The 20,236-nt window shown below is 33.9% G+C and overlaps 1 protein-coding gene across 1 annotated transcript in view; it reads left to right on the top strand.

Annotated features, from left to right (window-relative positions):
- The window catches only part of IFIH1 (interferon induced with helicase C domain 1), a 51,733-nt gene that overhangs the window by 13,428 nt on the left and 18,069 nt on the right, over positions 1–20,236 (top strand). Inside the window, exons 4-5 of the mRNA XM_019727302.3 lie at positions 10,851–10,955; positions 16,239–16,459. Coding sequence (XP_019582861.2) covers positions 10,851–10,955; positions 16,239–16,459 — 326 coding nt within the window. The remainder of the gene's footprint in view (positions 1–10,850; positions 10,956–16,238; positions 16,460–20,236) is intronic.

Raw genomic sequence — 20,236 nt, 5'->3', positions numbered from 1 at the left:
GCACAACATTATAATCATTTTCACCATACAGGGGCAATGGACATAAATAACCTCAACTTCATAGATAATAAAATCTAGCAAAATGATCAGGAAATGATGGGTGTTAAATATCCATTACCTTTGTTTTAATATAATTTATGTAACTCTAAGTTTATGGAATTTCTTTTTTTTTTTAAATGTCTGTGCTTAACATATGGCTCGGAAAAGTCCTGAACATTTAACAATTGGCTCTTGAGCCAGTATAAGCTGATTCCAGCATACCACTGCAAAGCTTACTATTTTCTACTCAGAAAAATAATATGGCTGTATTGTAGCAATTTGAAAACATAGAAACATAAAGAAAAAGTCACCCATACTACTACAGTATATTACTCTCAACAATTGGGTGTGTATCCTTTCCGTCTCTTTACACACCTGGATGTCTAGACATTGTGACATTTCTCTTGTGTTTATTAGATGTTCTACAGAATGGTTTTTAAAGATTGAATAATAGTTCCATCCACTGGATGTATTGTAATTGATTAACCAATTGTTGAACATCTAGGATGTTTCCAAGTTTCTTCAACACGAATAATGCCACAATAACTCTGTATTTATGTCTCAGTTTAAGTCTTATAAACATATTACATAATTGGAATTTCTGGATCAAATGATTTCTATAATCTTAAGACACTTGATAAGTAACGTCAAGTTTCACTCCAAGAACTTGTACTAATTTACATGTCTTCCAAAAATATAGAGTGCCTATTGTCCTGAAGTGGTTTCTACAAGAGTGGGTAATATTTTCAAACTTTCCAACTGGGTATTTTATTATTTCAACTTGAATTTCTTGAATCCCATTGAAAAACATTTTTACTAGTTAATTCCTTTTCGTTGTTGTTTTTGTTAATTACCTATCTTTTTCTATTAAGTTATTTTTAATCTTGCTCACTTAATATGAACTATCTAAAACAATCCTTTATCTTGACTAGCACCAATATTTTTTATAGCTTGCCTGCTGTTTAGGTTTGTTTATGGCCTTTGTTTTTTCATGCAATGCTTCTGAGGCTTTAATGAATCAGTTGGAGGAGAGAGTCTTATTGAAATGCACTTTCTGATTCAGTGTGTCCTGGGTGGGGCCTGAGATTCTGCCTTTCTCACATGCTCCCAGGCAATGCTGCTCATGACGGTCCTGGACCTCAATTTAAGTAGCTAGTTTTAATTTGTAGAATAACAATGCTTTTAACTCTGAATTCTAGAAGAATTGATTTTTTTTTTTTTTAATTTGAGCAAATGCGCTTTCTTTCAGAAATCGTGATTCTATAGGAATGCCAAAATCCACTGTCTGACTGTGGGGTTTTCACCTTTTAATAGATTTCCTTGGTAGACTATGACATCTCTGTGGGTTACCGGTTATTTTCTAAATCCATACTGGAAAAAAACTGGACAGGATAGAGGCTGGAAATGGTCCTGCATCTCAAATAGGGGTTTTTCATCCAAGATTGCCAGACTAATGGATCTTATCAGACTGCATTTTATCTATCTATGGAGGATTCTGAGTCTCAAAGTGGACAACATTAAAAGCAAAACTTTTTAAAAAGTCTATTTTCTTACTATTTAATATAAAACTTAAAGCTGGATCTTGTGAAAAAAATCCGGATCTTAATGATGGCCTTAAGGAACAGAAAGTGTTGTTGTTTTTCCTCTTGGGGAGTTCCCTTCCTCCCTCTCTTCCCTTCACTTCTTTCAATTTAACAAATATTTATCATGTACCAGGCATGTAATTACAGTGGGAGGATAACAGCAATGGCTTCTGACCCCCTGGTGCTTTCAGCTGATGGGTATGTCAGCCAAAGAGTAGTCACGGCATAGCTGCATAGTAAGTGCTATGCACTAGTAATGCATTCAGTGCTACGAAGAAAAGTACAGACTGTTAAGATACATAAAAGTCTGAGAACATGTGAGAGTACAGTAAGCTCTGCAGTAATCTGAGGACTCCATTCCATACACAGACTTTGACAATCTTCTAGTCTGTAAGATACTTGCGATGTGAATTTGGGAGCAAATTAGTCCAATCCATTCTGGCTCTTTCCAGAGCAGTCACAAAGGGTAACTTATTTATGAAAATGTAGTGCCTTTGCGTTAGGGCATAGACGCTGCTGCTGATGTGAGTATACAGAACGAAAAAAATTGACTTGAATTATTTCCAATTTCAAATGAATACTTCTCTACTTTTTATTTCTAAGCCAGTTTCTAAAATATTTTTTCAGTGTATAGTTGTCTTGATGCCTACAAATGTCAATTATTTAAATTCTTAATGCAAAGATTCTTCATATATTGTTTTTTAGCCTCTTTTAGCCCATAATACACCTGGTGGGTGAGGCAGACTGCCATTAATAACTGTGACCCACCCTGAAACCTGTTTTAATCACATCTCTCCTTCATCCTAGTGGTGATATATCAGAATTCCCCAGTGGATAGTTCTGGAGGGTGATTTCATCATATCTCCACATCAGGGGGTTGGCATTTCTCCCTCCTTCCAACTGTTTCCCACTAAGAAAGTAGTTGATAGTTAAGATATACCAACAAGTTTTTTTTATTTTGTCTTTTTCTAAATTAAATAATTTCTGAAGGATACTTGAATAGTTCTCAGACTATTAATACTGTGTGTTATAATTCTGCTTTCTGAAGTCGCTGGTCATCTTATAACAAGAAAATATTGGAAAACTGCAGTGTTTCTCTTGACCACAATTCCCTAAAAAACATTAGAGGGACACAAAGCCCACATTCATCTTATTCTATTAAAAATATTTTAATTATAGAAAATACATAATTATCTGGATTATTTTAATTCTATAAGTTTATAGTAAAATTGGTTGTACAATCAATTTTAGTTGTCTGCTACTGCTGCTTTGTCACAGGTGAGTATTTTATATCGACATTTTTATTATATTATTGTAAGAATTAATGCTCTATAATAGAACAAAAGTAAAGTAAATGAGATTCAGAACTAAATTAAATTTATTTTGTTTGGAATCAACTTACTTTAATGCAGAGTTCCGCAGAAAAATCCCTCAAATTTACTATCCTATGTTGTATTTCCCTGTTGTCAAACTAGAAAATCGAAATACCTCATATTGGCCAGCAGAGGGCGCTTTTACATTTATGAAGAGAGAAATTTCACTGTTCCTGTATAATGTAACAGTGTAGTGTGTGCTGTGTATGAATATACAATGCGCATGACTATGAATGCATGTGTATATTTTGATTTATATATTCGTTCACGTGAAGATTTTAAAATTCCACCCCAGCTAATGAGCTTACCAACCTGCTTGTTTTCAGACTTTAATACCTTCTTTTTCATATTCTCCCATATGTTCTACTCCTTAGGTTTATCCGGTGACATTATGCTTTGGAATATATTGTGGATATATTTTGCATAGATCATGTTCTGTAGGAGGGGTTTAAAAATTGACCTTTATAAAACAGCCTCCTTCTCCCTGGCCCAATCTGTTATAGCACTTTTTTTGTTGTTGTTTTGTTTTGCCTTTTATAGACCAAAGTCCAATCTTAGATTTGGTCTATACTATTTTCTGTTAAAATGCCATAAAATTTATCCTTGCACTTGAGGACCAGAATAATGTTCTATAGCACTAACCTCTAGAAATTTAGAAATTTTTAGACTCTCTAGAAATAAATACCATATAGCACTTGAGATCTTGGTGGAACAGATAAATGATAGAAAGGGTACAATAATATTATGTCAAAATCACCTATACTATTACAGGATTGGTTTGAATTAAGATAGCTCTCTTTTACTGCTATATTTTTTTTTTCTAAATTTACTTACATTAATTATTGGGAACTAGAAGTTACACTGAGGTAATCCAAAAGGCAGATATGAACTTGAGCTGAGAGAGACAGAGATGCTGCTAATGCTGACATTGGTGTTTGTGAAAGATTAAGAAAGGTTACATTTTATTTGAAACCTACCATGAGCCATCTAGGTCAGTTATATGACTTACAATAGTTCTAGGAGGATTCACCCGTCATCTCTCAGGAATGAAGACAGATATTTTGACAGAAAGAACTCTCGCTTGTGTGCAGCTTATACATGCTGGATTTATTTTTCTAACATCCCTTTTATGGCTACAATCTTAAAGGTTTCCTTTTGTGGTCTTTCGCAAATTTTACCACAGAGGATGATTTTAAATTTAGTTTGATTGTTAGACCTCACCTTCCCTGTTTTGGTGTGTGAACGAGGACTAGAAGCTAGCTAGAGTCGTGGCGATAAGGAGCAGGCTGTTCAGGAATCACGCACTGAGGCATTCTCCTCGCCCTCACTGGTTATAATCCAGTGCACGAAAGCAAGTTATACCCCCAAAGTGAAGCAGTCATCTATCTATAGCAAAAGAGAAAGTATTACAGGATGAGGAGAGAATACTTGTGAGAAAAAGGAAAAGAGAGAAAGCTTACCAGTAGGGGAATATGAGACATTTCGTCTGAGGCTTCAAAGTCCTGTGTTCAATTTGTAAACAGAAGTGGCAGGAAGCATGTCAGGTTGCACACACATCATGAGCAAAAGCACAGATCTAGGCAAGTTCAAAATGTGTTTAGGGGGGAGGATGCGAATAATGGGGGAGGCAGGAAGTATGTGGGTAATCTCTGCACCTCCCACTCAATTTTGCTCTGAAAATCAAACTGCTATAAAAAATAAAGTCTACAAAAATCAATCCAGGTATGTAATGTGATATTTATTATCGAGGATAAACATATCAAAATCCAGCTGTAATAAACACAGCAAAATTCTATAAACATGTCTGTAGGAGAACAGGTGATTAGAGGGGAGCATTTATGGAGGAGGGTGGTGGCGGCTAAGACTTCGAAGATCGTTGAGAATTAATGGATTTCGCTAGGATTTTTACAAATGCTTTTCCTAATGCCAAAAGTACTCTTAAAAGTTTATCATTCAGCATTTGGACAATTACAAAATAGTAGCATGATGCACATGTTATCATCTCAAATGATGTTTGTAGGAAAGCCCTTGATTAGAGGAATGTATTCTTAGGGTGCGAGAACTGGCTCACACTGGCTTGCAGGAACTCAAGGTGCACGGCTTCCTAACTCCACACAGTGGCACCACACTGGTGGCTTGAAATCAGCCATGGTGGGAATATTTACATCATGGAGATGAGCACATACTTTTAAATTGTGGCTTTTTCCCCCCAAAGAGCTGAGTTTTGAACATTTACCAGGATTCTCTAAAATGTATCTCTCAACGTACTTTCCTCATGTCTGCTAAAGTCCACTTGATTTCTACAGCTCTTCCCGAAGGGTGCTTACCAAAGAAGTTTCCAATTTATCTTCTTCTATCTTGCCACCCCTAAACCTTGTTACTGCCAAGACTGACTTCATGTGGGGTCTTCTGGCTTACCAGTCAAAACTGAGTCTGCTCTAGAAATTTTTGCCTCTATTACTGACTGACAGCAAATAAATCGGTCATTCTAGTGGGTATGGTTATCCCTACAGCCCTGTACTTTAATAACCATCTTTCTATTTGTGACCCAACTCTGAAGGCTAAAGAGCACAGAGATACAATTTAAGCCAACATCCTTACACGCAATTCAAATTTAATTCCGACTGAAACATTTCAGCAATATAAATTCTATAAACCGGAGCAAGGAGCTCCATGGACAGCCAGTTATGTGGGCCTGTGGTTCTAGGAGAGGTTTTTTTTTTTTCTCTCTCTCTCTCTTTGGGAAACTCATTTCCTAGAAGCTTGGATCCAGGAGAGAATATGCAAGGTGGGTGGAGGTGGCTTCTCTCCATTCTGTGGGAACACATGTTCCCTGGCACGGAGAGAAAAATCTGACAGACCAAAATGTGAGCGTGTGTGCGTGCGCACGCACACATCCATATACATGGAGCTGAAAATAAAAGTCATCTATTTCCTCTCAAAAGAAGGTTATTTCAAAAGAAAAGGAAATTGTATTATTAATAGTAAGAAAGCAGGTACCCTTAAGAAGCCCATGCCATGTTTGAGTGTGTGTCCTTATGCGCACATGTGTTGGAAGTTTTAAGGGTCGTCTTTAACATTCTAGGCTGTGGGGATTATGCAACTAGAGAGAAGGTAGGAATCACGAAAGAGGTAACTAAACTGTATCACGAAGTCAGAACTAGAATAAACTTATGGTAACCATGACAAATGAAATTAGACTATTTGCGGACCACATAAGCGCTGCCTCTCAGGAGAAGCAGTTCTGTGGGTGCCCTTCTTCCTCAATACATGCAGGGGCCCCTGGCCTGCTTTCTGCTGTACTACAAGGAAAATGTATGGCAGCCCGAGTCAAGGGGTAAAAAAGGAGAAACAGTCTGTGGGCTAAGAAATGGATCGAGGCTAAAGATAGGAGGGACACTACCTACAGGAATAGAAGTAAGAGCTCATTTGTGTCTTCCCTAATGAAGTTTAGCTCTTAGGTTGAAAAACAATGCACTGATCAACTAATTGTTATAATAGCATTTTCCAGCAGAGGGCATACTTTACATTGAAATAGATTTAAAAAGGCCTTTTCAACCAAGAGGTTTTCATTTTAATTTTTTTAACTTCAATGTTTTTGGTTTCTAAATGGTTTAAAAATATTTTAAAGTATTTAAGATCCGGAGGATGTTAAAAATGAAATTTCTCAGATTCTAATTAATATTTCTGCCTTAGTAAAATATTCAAGTTGTGATTGTAAAAATGAGGCAGTTTTTTTCCAAGGCTTATGGACTGGTCTTAGGTACTTACTATCATTGAAAGCAAAGCTGTTCTTTTTTGTGTTGTTTACAAAATTATTACAGAAAATCCTGTCTTTTAACGGGATGAGTATCATTTTCCTTCATTCCAATAGAGTTTGATATGAATAACTGCTTTTTTTTTTTTTTTAAAACAGAAATAACCAGCATTTTCTAATTTGTTTAATAGCTAGTTTTGATGTTTTCTCTGGAGGAAATAACACCTATATAAAAGTTAACTAAACATATTATTTAATAAAACTCTAATATTCAACGCCTCTTTAAGCAGCAACTTCATGAAAATTTACGATTTGTTTCTCCTCAAGTTTCTTTTCCTTGATCTAACAGAATCATTTTCATAATAAATGATAAAGTAGAAATTACTGTCTATATTAATTTTTTAAAAAAAGGTTAAATCACTTGTTAACAGTGGCTGAGCATAGACCTTGAGACCGATCTGTCTGACTCCTTAGCCCATGTTTCTTTCATGGCGAAACCCAGTCTCCAATTGACTCTGTTTCAGTTGATCTGTTTTAAAATTATAGACACATGACTTTATTCATTAGGACATAAGTTAAGATTGACATACTGTGAAAAGTATGAAGAGTGAAACAAGATATTCCTATATAATCAATTGCAGGAATTCTTGGCTTATAAACTCAATAGGTTAATTTAATATTGGCATCACAAAAGCACTTTCTTGATCTGGCATTTTGAGGTGTGTGTAACATGATTTTTAAAAATGAATGCAGGAAGAAAATCTCTGTGGAAAACATTCTCAATGTTATGGGAGATACAACATATTTTCTTTTATTATTAAAGTTGTTTCCTATAGTACTTCTATTTCTGTGAAATAAATATACATACATATGATATATATATAATTATATATATATATAATATATATATATAATGCATAAGAATTTGCTGCCTAGGAAACAAAATTATTTTTGTGTTGAGAAACTCAAGACTTATATATGCTTAAAATGACAAAGAAACAGACCTGTATATATTCACTTTCTTTTTTGTAATAATCTCTAGCAGAATTATTACAATTAATTTTGTCCAACAAGGATAGAGTGTTCCTTTTTTATTTGTGTACAGAAAAAAAAGTTTCAACATAATATGGATATTTAAATGTAAAGTACATGAAAGTCTGTGGATGAAATCAGAAATATTAGCAACATAAAACAATCTTGCAAACTTTTTTTTCTTGCAAAAATAAGTAGTTTCAACACTGATAGAAAATTTGAGATTATAATGAAAATGTGTAGATGCTTTAAACAAACAATTTTATTTCACTTAAACGTATAGACACAGGATTGTTTGCTTCTTTACAAAGCTTCGCACAGATCATCAGCCATGCATGGTGTTGGGTAAAAGGCACTGGGATACTGGAAATGGATTCAGAAAATAGGGACTCCCAGCTGTGTCCCATTCTGGCTGTGTGATCTGGATAATGATTTAACCACTCTGAGCTGTAGTTTCTCACCTATAAAATTGAGGTAATAATGGATATCTACCACATAGGATGTTGAGAGTTTAAAATGTAGTTTATATTACATTTGTGAAAGCACCAAGCTCAGGGTCTCCCTAACACATTACAGATTTATTTGTTAGAAATAATCCAAATAATGAACTTAATTAATAATACCCTACTTTTGGTAGCAACTTTCGGTAATATTCATTAATTATTTGTGTACATTGAATTAAATAGCTCCCCCAAATCGTATGTATGTTAGAACAAAGTGTGGGGAAAATCTTGACTTTACATATACATGAAGCCGGTTTAGTATTATGGTTTAAATACTAGTGATTAGAAAATAAAATGGAAATTAAATGTATTTGCCATTTGTATTACACTTAGTTGGAAACCTAGAGATATAGTGTTAGATTGTAGATAACATTTGTTAGTATTTCTCAGTATTTTTGATATTTTATTCAATTCTCAGTACCACATTTGCAACAAGAAATGAAAAGCATGTCAAAATTTACTTTTTTTTTTGCCTCAAAAATCTTGGTCTCTATTTCTACATCCGGAATTATCCTTGCAATGACATTTTCCTGATCTCATTTTACACCTTGCCTTTTTCTGACAAATCATATTCTCTTTTCATCAGTACATCTGCCCAAAACATTCTTCTACTTGACAGTTCTATCCCACACTCGCCTCTGAGCTTCTAACAAGGCATACCTCTGGGAATTGCAAAGTGCCATATTTAAAATCTCTCAGTGAGATGTATAGGTTTTCCCGTGTGATCATAAGGGATTCCTCAAATCTGAGTTTTAGAGCTAATCTACATCAACTGATAAGCACAGTATTTTCACATTAGTGTATTTATGTTGTGCTAATGTACTTAAACAGTGTGTGTGTCCATTGAGAATTTTTCTACAAATTTCTTATTAGCTTTCTTTTAACTTTTAAGAAAGATATCTTACATATTTGACTGTCATTGGCTATAATTCCATTTTTCCTAAGCTAAATAGGCTTATTCAGATTGAAAGGAAGATGTCATAGATAGATGTCATAAATCCATTTATATGACATTCTGGAAAAGACAAAAGTATAGGGACATATACCCAGTCAGTAGCTGCCAGGGGATAGCAGGAAGAAACTGACTACAAAGGGGTTTGAGGGGACTTTTGAGGCGATGGGAAAATCTTGATTGTGATGGTAGTGACAAAACTATATGTGTTTGTCAAACTCATAAACCTATAGACCTAAAAAGAGTCATTTTTACAATGTATAAATTACACTTCAATATACCTGACTTTAAAAATATAACTGGTTAAAGAAAGAGAAGATACCTGTAGTTTTAAGGAGTTGTACACTGTCTATTTCCAGAGAAGTCTTATTGATAACATACTATGTGTCTGTTTTTCACCCATTTCTATTTCCAGTCCTAAATGTGTGACACCCAGACTAGTTTTGAATAAAGGCTACTTTAATATAATTCATTTAGTGTGTTTGGCAGCTTTAGCATGAAATAATAGTTATCTAATAAGTATTATGAAATGTTATTAATTATAAGAAGAACATTATTAAGTGAAACTCTCACCCTAGTAATGCACCAACTACTTGAATTTTATTTCATTTTCCAATCACCAGCAATTAAGCTGAAGTGCTAAGAGCTTATCATACCTGATATTACTTAACAGTTATCAAATCCTGTGAGGTAAATTATGCTAGCCTCATTTTAAATAAGAGAAAGTTAGGGACAGAGCAACTGCAACAGTAATTTCACAGTTTTTTCCGATTCCAAAGCCAACATTTGTAACCATGTTTCATTTATTTTTACCAGTTAGTTTAGCAATAGTTCTGATGCTTGAGGACTGAATTGCATAAATCCTTGGAAATAAACTGTAAAGAAGGGGAGTCTTCCCCTGAGGGAAAGCGGTTTTCAAAAAGAATTGATACTGAGTACTAGAAACAGGAAATCAGGTAACAAGTACAGGTTGTGCCCTTGCCACTCACACTAATTGTAACTCTTTGATAGAAGCTTAGTTTAATTATAGTAAAGAAAACTATTTATTTCCAACCTCACATGAGCTTCTAGTACAACTGCAGTGGCAGGCTTTACAGATAGGCTTTCTGAGGAAATTCTTTTTCATATTTTAAAGTTACGTTTAATACCAAACTGCTATTTTCATAACTAATCAGCAAATCCAATACTTTATTACTTTTAAAAAAAAAGCATTATTCCTTACTATTTTATGTGAAAATCACTCCATGGTTTCTATATAATATTTCTCATTTAAAAGTCATTATCAAGCCTATATCTTCTTTTTTGGACAAAATTTACATGTTGGAATGACAAAAGTCATAAATCCTTACAACTTTGTATCAGCTCTCATCTTGGACGTATGGTACTTTAAGTAGGTATATGTATTTGATTCACCACTCGGCAGCTTCTTAGCCATAGTGGAGTTTTGAAATGTAGCTTGCCAGAAACGCTTACCTTTCATTCATAATTGTCTGGGTGTGCCTTCCCTACTTGCATTGAACTGTATGTACTGTGTGTTGTAGAGGTGTGCAGTTAAAATACGTTTATTCTCAGAAATATTTCTAAAATATTTTAAAATGTTTTCCTTTGCAGAATCAGACACAAGTTTGGCAGAAGGAAGTGTCAGCTGCTTAGATGAAAGTCTTGGACATAACAGCAACATGGGCAGTGATTCAGGCACCATGGGAAGTGATTCAGGTACTGCCTAACTGTTGTGTAAACCTTAAAAAGTGTGAAATAAGACGCCATATAGTGGAAAGCATGGGGGCTGTTCATACCCTCCCTAATGTATTTATGCAATTAAAGCAATTCTTTTCCACAGTTGAAGTTGTTTTGGAACTTTGCCATTCGCTTTCTTTCAAAGTACAACTTACAAAAGTATTAGACTCAAGCTCTCTAAATTTGATCCAGTTCATATCTTTTTGGTCTGACACATGCCATGTTCCATAGAATCATGTCGTCTATTTTATTTATAAGATCTGTTTCAATTCATTTGACTTTTAAATTCTGTATCCAATTTGGCATATTTATTCCCAAATTCTATTTTTTTTGTATTAAGATCCATTTTAAATAAAAAATTAATACTATCAATAAGATGAGTGTGACTCTGTAGGTAATTGCAGATAACAAGAGTCCCTCTTTAAATGAAGAATTAGAAATTACACATACCAGTATAGTTAAAGAGTTTCAATTTCTATAAATATATCTTGCATGAGATTAGAGTTTGCAAAATATTTTTGTCACTCAGTAAGAACCTTGCTAGGTGTTTTCCAAATTACTCTTCATATTAGTTGAATATCCCACCATAGAGTGCCTCTCCATACTTGAGCAATACATCCTGTTACCAAATCTCCTAACTTTTGTCAGTCTGATCGATTCCAAATCCCTTCTTTCTGTTCTTTGAATGTTCATTTCCATTATTACTGAGCTAAAATGTTAACAACATTTTTTAAGAATGGGTTATGGGTCCTTGAATGTCTGTTACACACTTTTCTATGCTTATCTGTATGTTTGAAATATTTCATAATTAAAATTAACAAACAAAAAAAATGTTTCGCAATGTGGCCAACTAAGAAGCAGTAGAAAATGCGCAAGAAACAAATTAGTCTTTATTTGTTCTGTGATTGAGTTGTAGAAAATACTTAGAAAATATTGTATACATCAGATGATTCTGCATTCTTAGAAGAACTGTAGGAATTTAGATCTGCAATAGGACTAATGGGTCAAAATCATTTACATAAAGATGTTCATCTGCCCTAAAAGCCTTTCAAATTAGTGAATCACCTTCTTTATTTAAATGTCTTTTCTCTCAGTAACACTCCTGAATCCCTTAGAACAAGTTGGTTTGAGGAAACCGAATTCACCAAATGTCAGTCATAACTTTAATTAAAAAGCATTAATTCATTTTCTGTTCAATTCAATTAGTGTTCAGTTTATCAAATTCTTTCCATGTGCTTATTTCTGTGGATTATATTTATTTTTTCTATGCTTGTTATACAATTGTTTAATTTAACTATTAACATTTTTATGTTGCATTTTTGATGCTGGAACTCAAAATATACTCTAGCTAATATTTAACATTTTTATGGGTTGCTTTAAGCTTCTGGACCTCATCCTAAGTTTTGTTTGTCTACGTAAGGGCTTTTCAACAATATTCATTCATTCAGTAATTATTTAATGGCTGTCCTTTATGTGCAGGGCATTTTGTCTAGTTAGCAAATGTAGCTATTTACTGATTTTCAGTCCTCAATGTGGCATGAAAGACATGATAAATCTAAAAGCAACCTACTTTTAAAAAGCAAATACATTTTCAAAGGCAAATACATTTGAAGGCAAACACGTTTTTCATGGTAACCCACTAACTTTCTAGATGGGGTCAGTGCCTAGGAAAAAGAATTGCTTTGCATAGTGGGTAGTAGAATTCTGAAATAATAAAATTAGTCCTGTCCCTTATGTGCATGATATAGGATGAAGTAGAAATCAATTCAGAAAAAGGTTTAGATGAATTATGAATTGTTAAACACGTATTGGATCCCCAAAAAACATTACAATGTTTTGGATTATATTTTAACCTTTGAGGTTGCCATCAAAGGCACATTATTACATGCCTTTTGTCCACCTTCAAAGGTTACATAATGGGCCATAAGGATAATGGACATGACCCAATACCATAACATTATGTTCCTTTGTGGAAGTATTACATTCTAGTAGAAGATAATCAGAGATACTTTTCAAGTTTAAATTATTCTAATTGTACTATGGAAAGCTTTTTTGTTTTTCTTTTTCTCATTTTTCAAAGCGATATACAGCTTCTCACAAAGTAGCAATTTTTTGGCAGTACACATTGGTCTGATATGTGGAAAGTGTTTCCTTACTATTTTGAGGTAATACCTATTAATATTTGTCCAGCTGGAATGGCGTATTTTTTTTCTTTTTTTTTGGTTATATACTATAGGTAAAGGAATACTTTTTCAATTTCAAACACATGCAGTGACAGACCTTTTCTCTCCAAGAATAACTCAGCTGTCAAAATCAATGTGAGAATGAAATTTGCCACATGGTGTAGTTCCAATAGAATTTTATTATTTAAGCCCTATTTGATTTCTTTTTTTTTTTGACCATTTATATTGTATAGTATAATTTTAAGGTCTTCAATCAATACTTGTAGAGAAAAGGCACAATGTTATTCAAAGCCCGTACATATTTTAAATACCATTTTCATTATTGCATTTAATTGATTTTGCTTTTCAAGGAGAGCCAAAAAGAAAGAAACAACAAACATAAAACAAAACCCAAACATTTTTTCTGTGTTTTTTTTTTATAAAGGAAATTGGCTCCTGGCTCATTGATACCAGTCCAGTTCTCTCCTTCTGGTGACAGAGAAGAGAAAATTCTCTTTTCATTGCTTATGTGGATAAATTCTTCCATCCCTGTGTCAGAGGATGTGATAAGGCAAGAATCAGGCTGAATATTTAGCACTCATCCAGCTCTTTTGCTTTGGATGCTATTCTCACAATGAATCCAACTCTAATTTTTTCCATATTCACTCTGTGCTTCTCTTTTAAACTTGAGGACATCCATCTAGTTCCTAGACTTGACTCAAAAATGTGGAAGAGTATTGAGCTTTCCATTGAATAGCCAGATATTTTTAGTGGCAGCAGGATAATGCCTTAGACTCTAAATTTCTTGAGGCTTTGGACTGTATTCTTGAGAATGTATGGTTATAATAGGCACCCAATAAATAGTTACTGCAGAATGAATTAGTGGTACATGGCTAGTTAAGTACGTAGCAGTAAAATGTCATGACTTTGATTCTACAATTAAATTTGAACATGATAGCCCTTTCAACATTCTAAGTCTTCTCAAGTGATACTGATGTTTGACTCATTTGTCTTAGTTTTAGATTCCTGGGAAAAAGACTTTGAAAATTTCTCTGAGTTTCTCCTTTGAATTTCTGTTACCCAAGGATATAATAATAAACATGAAAAACAAAAGTGAAAAATCATGATATTTTAAAAGTACATGTAGCTATTATGAGGAAAGCAGAACTTTATTCTTTTTTAATCTATGCAAAAATGTACCCAGAGTGAAATTAAATAGTTTGCTAATTCTTTTAAACAAACTTCTTAGATTAACTACCAATTTAAAAGTAAAAGTAAATATCTTGATTTTGGTGTTAATTATAATTTAAAATACATATTCCTTTGCAAGCATTGTGACTTTTTTTGGAAAAGTTGTGTTACAAAGGCTTGAAATATAGGTGGAATATTAGGATTTTGACCATCTATGAAAGCCACTTAACAGAGAAGTAATGATATTCTTAAATAAATTTGAACCTTCCATGAATATAATAGAAGATGAATTGTTATAATTGCTGTGGAGTTCAAAACAAGCACGGAAAGAAAACTTGTAGATGTGTATTTTTAAATGCTGGTGATCTTGAATGAGTTTTTCCTGAAAATCATATTAAATGAATCAGCAGATGATCTAATGATGACTTAAATGTATTGCATCTGTGTTTACTCATCCATTCAGAAGGCAAATTTCCTGCCAGGTGAGTAGATGACTCTTACTAAGTGGTATTTGGTGTGAATTTTCCTACCTGTTCAGATCATGCTATCACAAGTTAAAAACCAGTTAAATAGAATCATCCCTTTGCTGAAACGGAATCATCAGCAACTTTTTTTTTAAGTTAATGGGATTATGTTAGTATAGCTTTATTGCGATCGTTGATAAGAGAAAGAACACTTACTTCATGTGTAATGAAATACTGATAAGTGCTGTCATTTCATTTTTTTCTTATGATTACATAAGCATGAGATAGGCTTTTAAATTGATATAATATTTATTTTAATGCATTCCACATCAGTTATACATTTTTAGACCTTTCCTCCTCTGGCTAATATACATAATATGGTCACTTCTAAACAAAATATATTTAAACCGAGATATGTTGTAATGATTTTATTATTCTAATGTTCATTAAATTAATGTATGTTAGTACTTACTTTATCAGTATTTTAAATTTAGAAATCTAGGTTAATTGGAAATATTTTTAATATATTGTGCTTTGAGTTTCAGGAAAATATGAATGCATGGGGACATTCATATAAGGAAGTGATGAAGACCATAATTCAAAACCAAATTGGCAAAATTAGTCATAATTGAGTTTAAAACAACAAAGTTGTTTTTCATCTTTTAATGAAAACCTACAAATTAAAGGCTAGTATTGGAGGAGTTTTTCCCTTTGTCCATAAATATTGCTTCTGTTTAATCTGGTTGGCTCAAATGCCAAGAATGAATTTTTTTGTTTTTTGGGACCATTTTAAGATATTTTAGTTAAATAAGATAGATAGATAGATAGATAGATAGATAGATAGATAGATAGATAGATAGATAGATAGATATGCTTTTGGTATTTGGCTCTCAGACAAAGTTTTTCAAATGAAGGGAAGTAGCATCAGCCTTATCTTCTTTGCAATAAAAAATAAAAGAGGATACAGAATAAGGAGGACTGAAGGTTCCTACTTACCCAGTTCCTCTTGATTTGTAGGTGGAAAAGCTAAGAGAAACACGTAGGTCATAATGGCTCAACAAAGAAATGGAAAGTCTGATGCATTAAGAACCATAACTGCCAATCCTGCACCACAGCCCTTTCTGTAATTTCCACTTGGCATTGCCCATTCTGTAAAAAGACACCCCCCCCATTGTCCCCTTCCAGTTTTCCATTCTGTTAATTTACTCCCTAAGTACCCCCACCCCCAGGCCACTTCCAGGATAAAGTGCCTGAGCTGTATCCTGCAAATACAAACAGAAAGCTGACACCCTTTTGGTGTAGAAAATAGAAAATGGATTGGTTTGGGCCATACATTGGAAAAGGAATTTCAGCCACAGAGGCCTATGTTCAGGCCTTCATTATTTTGTTGCCCATTCTTTATTTATCTTTTTCCCCTTATGTTTCTTCCTTTTAACTTCCTTTAGATGAAGAGAATGTGGCAAAAAGTGCATCCCCTGAGCCAGAACTGCATCTCAGGCCTTACCAAATGGAAGTTGCCCAACCAGCCTTGGAGGGAAAGAATATCATTATATGCCTCCCTACAGGAAGCGGGAAAACCAGAGTGGCTGTTTACATCACCAAGGATCACTTAGACAAGAGGAAAAACGCAGCTGAACCAGGAAAAGTCATAGTCCTTGTCAATAAGGTATTCAAATGGCACATAATATAACACTGTCTATTTTCATTTTGTTCTTTTGAAGCATGTGTATAGTGACATTTGTAACAAGGGATCACACAGATTTAGTTTAATTAGAAAAATGTCAAAGTAAGTATTTTATTTTAAGTCGTGTTTTTCCAGTTGTATAAAATATCAAAGTTATTAGCCTTTAAAGTAGAATTTTTCTATAAAACCAGAACATTTAATGAAATGTAACTGATGTATAAAGAGTATATTTACCCAGATATTCTTTAAGGTTGACTGGTACTAATTTATCATTGCATCTAAACATAAATGACCTCAAAATATCACAGGAATCTAGGATCAGATATTGTCTTTAGAGGCTCTTTAACTGTTAGTCAAAAGTGACAAGTGCTCTTTGTCTAGAAGATATATAATTTTGTTTGGAGATAAAGAGGAAAATTAAGTAAATATTTGGTTGATTTATAGCAAGTTAAATGGATAAATAATTTTCAAAGGTTTTATATATATAATAGATATTATTAAATGCAACAGGTTTTCTTTAATAATTCATATCTTGGGGCATTTGAAGGCAGACTTCGTAAACAGGTGTAAGTTTCCCTCATTTTAAACAAAATCTAGTGATTTGAGTTTTATTCAGATAAACGAGAGTTTATTAATTTATAAATTTGTAAATTGAGGATATTAATATTTACCATTTTATGGAGTAAAAATTGAGTATACTTTTCTATGACCAGAAACAGTCTTTTTTCCTATTACTTATGGTAACTAGATTCCCAGTTATTTCTTGACAGAAAATATAATAATAGACTATACAAGCTTCCTGTATTTTTGGGATTTCTATTATGATAAAAGGTTTAGTTGCAACCTACTTTTCAGTACTAAAAAAACATACACAGAATCCATGATCTGAATGATTTCCTTCATGTAGTTCCAACTGACTTTTTAACGTATAAGCTAAGCCTAACGACCTCTCCTTTCTATTCGTATGGCCATTATTAGAAGTTTTATTTCTTTCGTGGTCATGATACATTAAATTTTTTGTCCATAGTTTTTCATATATTCCCTTTATTAAGGATATTATCTTTTGGAATATAATAAATTTAGGTGTGAATATTGTTTCTACCTACCAGTAGTTTGACTTTAGACAAATTTCCTCATCTATAAAATGAATAAAATAATAGTACCCGGTACAGTTGTTCAGAAGTTTAAATTAGATAACCTATCTAAATCCTATTAATGACTCAGTGGCTATTAGTTCTTTCTGCCCTCCTTCGTTCTCACCTTCATAACTAATGAAATGGAATTCCTTAAACAGTGAGCAGAGTCTTAAGTGTCAGGTCCAGAAAAAAGAACAAAGTTAACTGCATTCAAAAGCACTTAAACGGATGTTCTTAATCCCCCTTGGACATTCTCCCATTTCCTTAAATTCCTTCTCATCGTCTACCCTCCCAATAAGCCTTTTTCCCTACTTATCAGTCTCTCTATTACACCACCTCCTCCAAAGTGTGTAGCCTCAAAACATAGGAGTTATTTTTGATTCATCTGCTTCCTTTACTTCCCTTATCAGGTCTATTAGAGTTGAAAGAGGCCTTCAAGATAGGCTTTTATCCATTGCCAAGTAGTTCTCTCATCTCTGCTGAGTAACTTTGAATATCAAGGAGGTTCCCCTCCTAACAACACAGATCAATCCATTCTTTGAAAAACTGACACTGTTGTTCAAACTGACATTTAGAAAGCCTTACATGTATTCATCAAATCTGTTTCTGTGAATCCACACTCATTGGTTAGAAGTCTTTCCTCTGTGATGATACAGAGCCAGTTAAGTTGTAATTCTCTTGTCTTATTACAGTCCTTCACATAGAGAAGACAGCAAGTGTCATATAGCTCCTAAGTTATTTTTTTGTTCCCTGGGATGAATATCCCGTGTGTTTTTTTTAAATCTGTTCTTCATATAACATAGTTTCCAGTCTTTTCATCATCCTGAGTGCTAGTAGTTTTCCAGACATTTATCTCAGACCCTCTTAAAACAGCGTCCAGAGTAGGAGAAAATACTATAGGTAGAGTCTTATCAGGGCAGAGTTTAGGAGCGATGTGACACAGCCCATGACTGGGTTTGCCTTTCTCACCAGTGCTGTCACCCACATTCTCATCTGGAGCCTGCTGTAACCTAGAAAGCCGAAATTCCTTTTCATTTGAAAATCTGTTAAACCTCTCAAGTTATTTTTGTGCAGTTAATTTTTGAGCCTAAATACAATTACTTATGTTTATTTCTTCATATCATTCATGTTAATTGATTATTTCAGTTTTCATATGCATCTAATGCACCTTCCTTTTTATAATAACTTGTCTTCTCAGTGCTATATTCTAGTCACGAATCTTTCATCCCATTAGATCTGGGTGATTCTTATGAACCCAAATGTGAAGCCATGTTTAAATGTTAAATTATCTTCATTAATTACTCATATTGATTGCATTGTTGTGTAGACATTTAAGGACACGAGTCTTATTCCTGATCTGTTTTCCTATTGCTTTTCCCTAAGAATTACTAGAAGTCCCTTCTCTGGTTCTTCCACTTGTGTCAATTTTTTTTTTTTACTTTACTATCCCATTTCTTTGAATTTTAAAGTAATTCCAACTTTAATTCTTTTTGATTGAGTCAGGAAATCTCTGGCCCAGTAAGCGAATATAACCTGCATTCTGTATTTGGCCCAACAGCGAGATAATTATAACCCTTTCTCTAAAAGGGAAAAATTCTGTTCCCTAATATCATTTACTTTCATTTCCCTTTCTCCATCCTTTCCAAAGTTATCGCCTTCAAATGCAGAGAAAAATGAAAATACCACCTGTGTTCCCAGACTTTCTATTTCCTATCTAGGGATTCAACATCATGAGAAATAAAGCCCAGGTTCCTTCAGATGCTATGATGCAGTCCCATATGATTCAGCAGAAGTGGGTAGCAGTTGGGTTTGATTAGTCTTGGCAGACACTCTATCATATCTCAAGAAAAGGCTCCAGGAGGACCACACACCTCCCAATTAGCCATGTCAGACTTGCATCTGGCTTTCTCTGTGTCCTTCAGCAGGAAGTCAATACCACCCAGAGTAAATGTCAGGATTTCCAATACCTGCTACCTCCTATGACAGCTTCTTTTGTTTGTAGATGAGAAGATGCTGCTTCTTTGGTAGGTCTTGACTCACCCTTTATGGGCAGAACCTCAGGTCCCTATGTCACTCCATGGTATAAAGACTCTTAAATCTTTCAGTAACATGAGAGTATTTAAAGACAAATGAAATGCAACACCTGTCCTCAAGGATTCTACAGTCTAGGAAATGAGAAATGTGTATTAATGATATAATAGTACTATGTTGCACATTACATTATCTCATTAATACCACACAGCTACTCTTTGAAGCAACAGTAATTCTCTCTATTTTACCCATCAGAAAACTGAGGCTCTGAGGCTTTAATTAGCCTGTCAAGGATGATCCAGCCAATAATCAGAAAACTGAGACTTGAACCCTTTTCTCCTAAAGTCAACTGGTCTCTTTCCACCATACTTACTGCTAGAATAAAAGGATGGATGAAATATCAGGAAAGTTTTCTGAATACTGGCAATATGTCAGCCTCTATTTCATTTAATTTTCACAACAACCCTACCACAGGTTAACATTATCCTAGCTTTATTAATGTAGCGAGTGAGATGATTGAGATGATTAAGTGACTTGTCCAAGGTCACACAATAAGCAAGTACCTGAAGTAATTGTTTTCAGAGCTCACTTT

This window comes from Rhinolophus sinicus, chromosome 17 (genome assembly GCF_057876585.1).
Source record: "Rhinolophus sinicus isolate RSI-liver-muscle chromosome 17, RSI-T2T, whole genome shotgun sequence".
Taxonomy (NCBI): Eukaryota; Metazoa; Chordata; class Mammalia; order Chiroptera; family Rhinolophidae; genus Rhinolophus; species Rhinolophus sinicus.
This window is presented reverse-complemented; position numbering and strand designations above follow the sequence as displayed.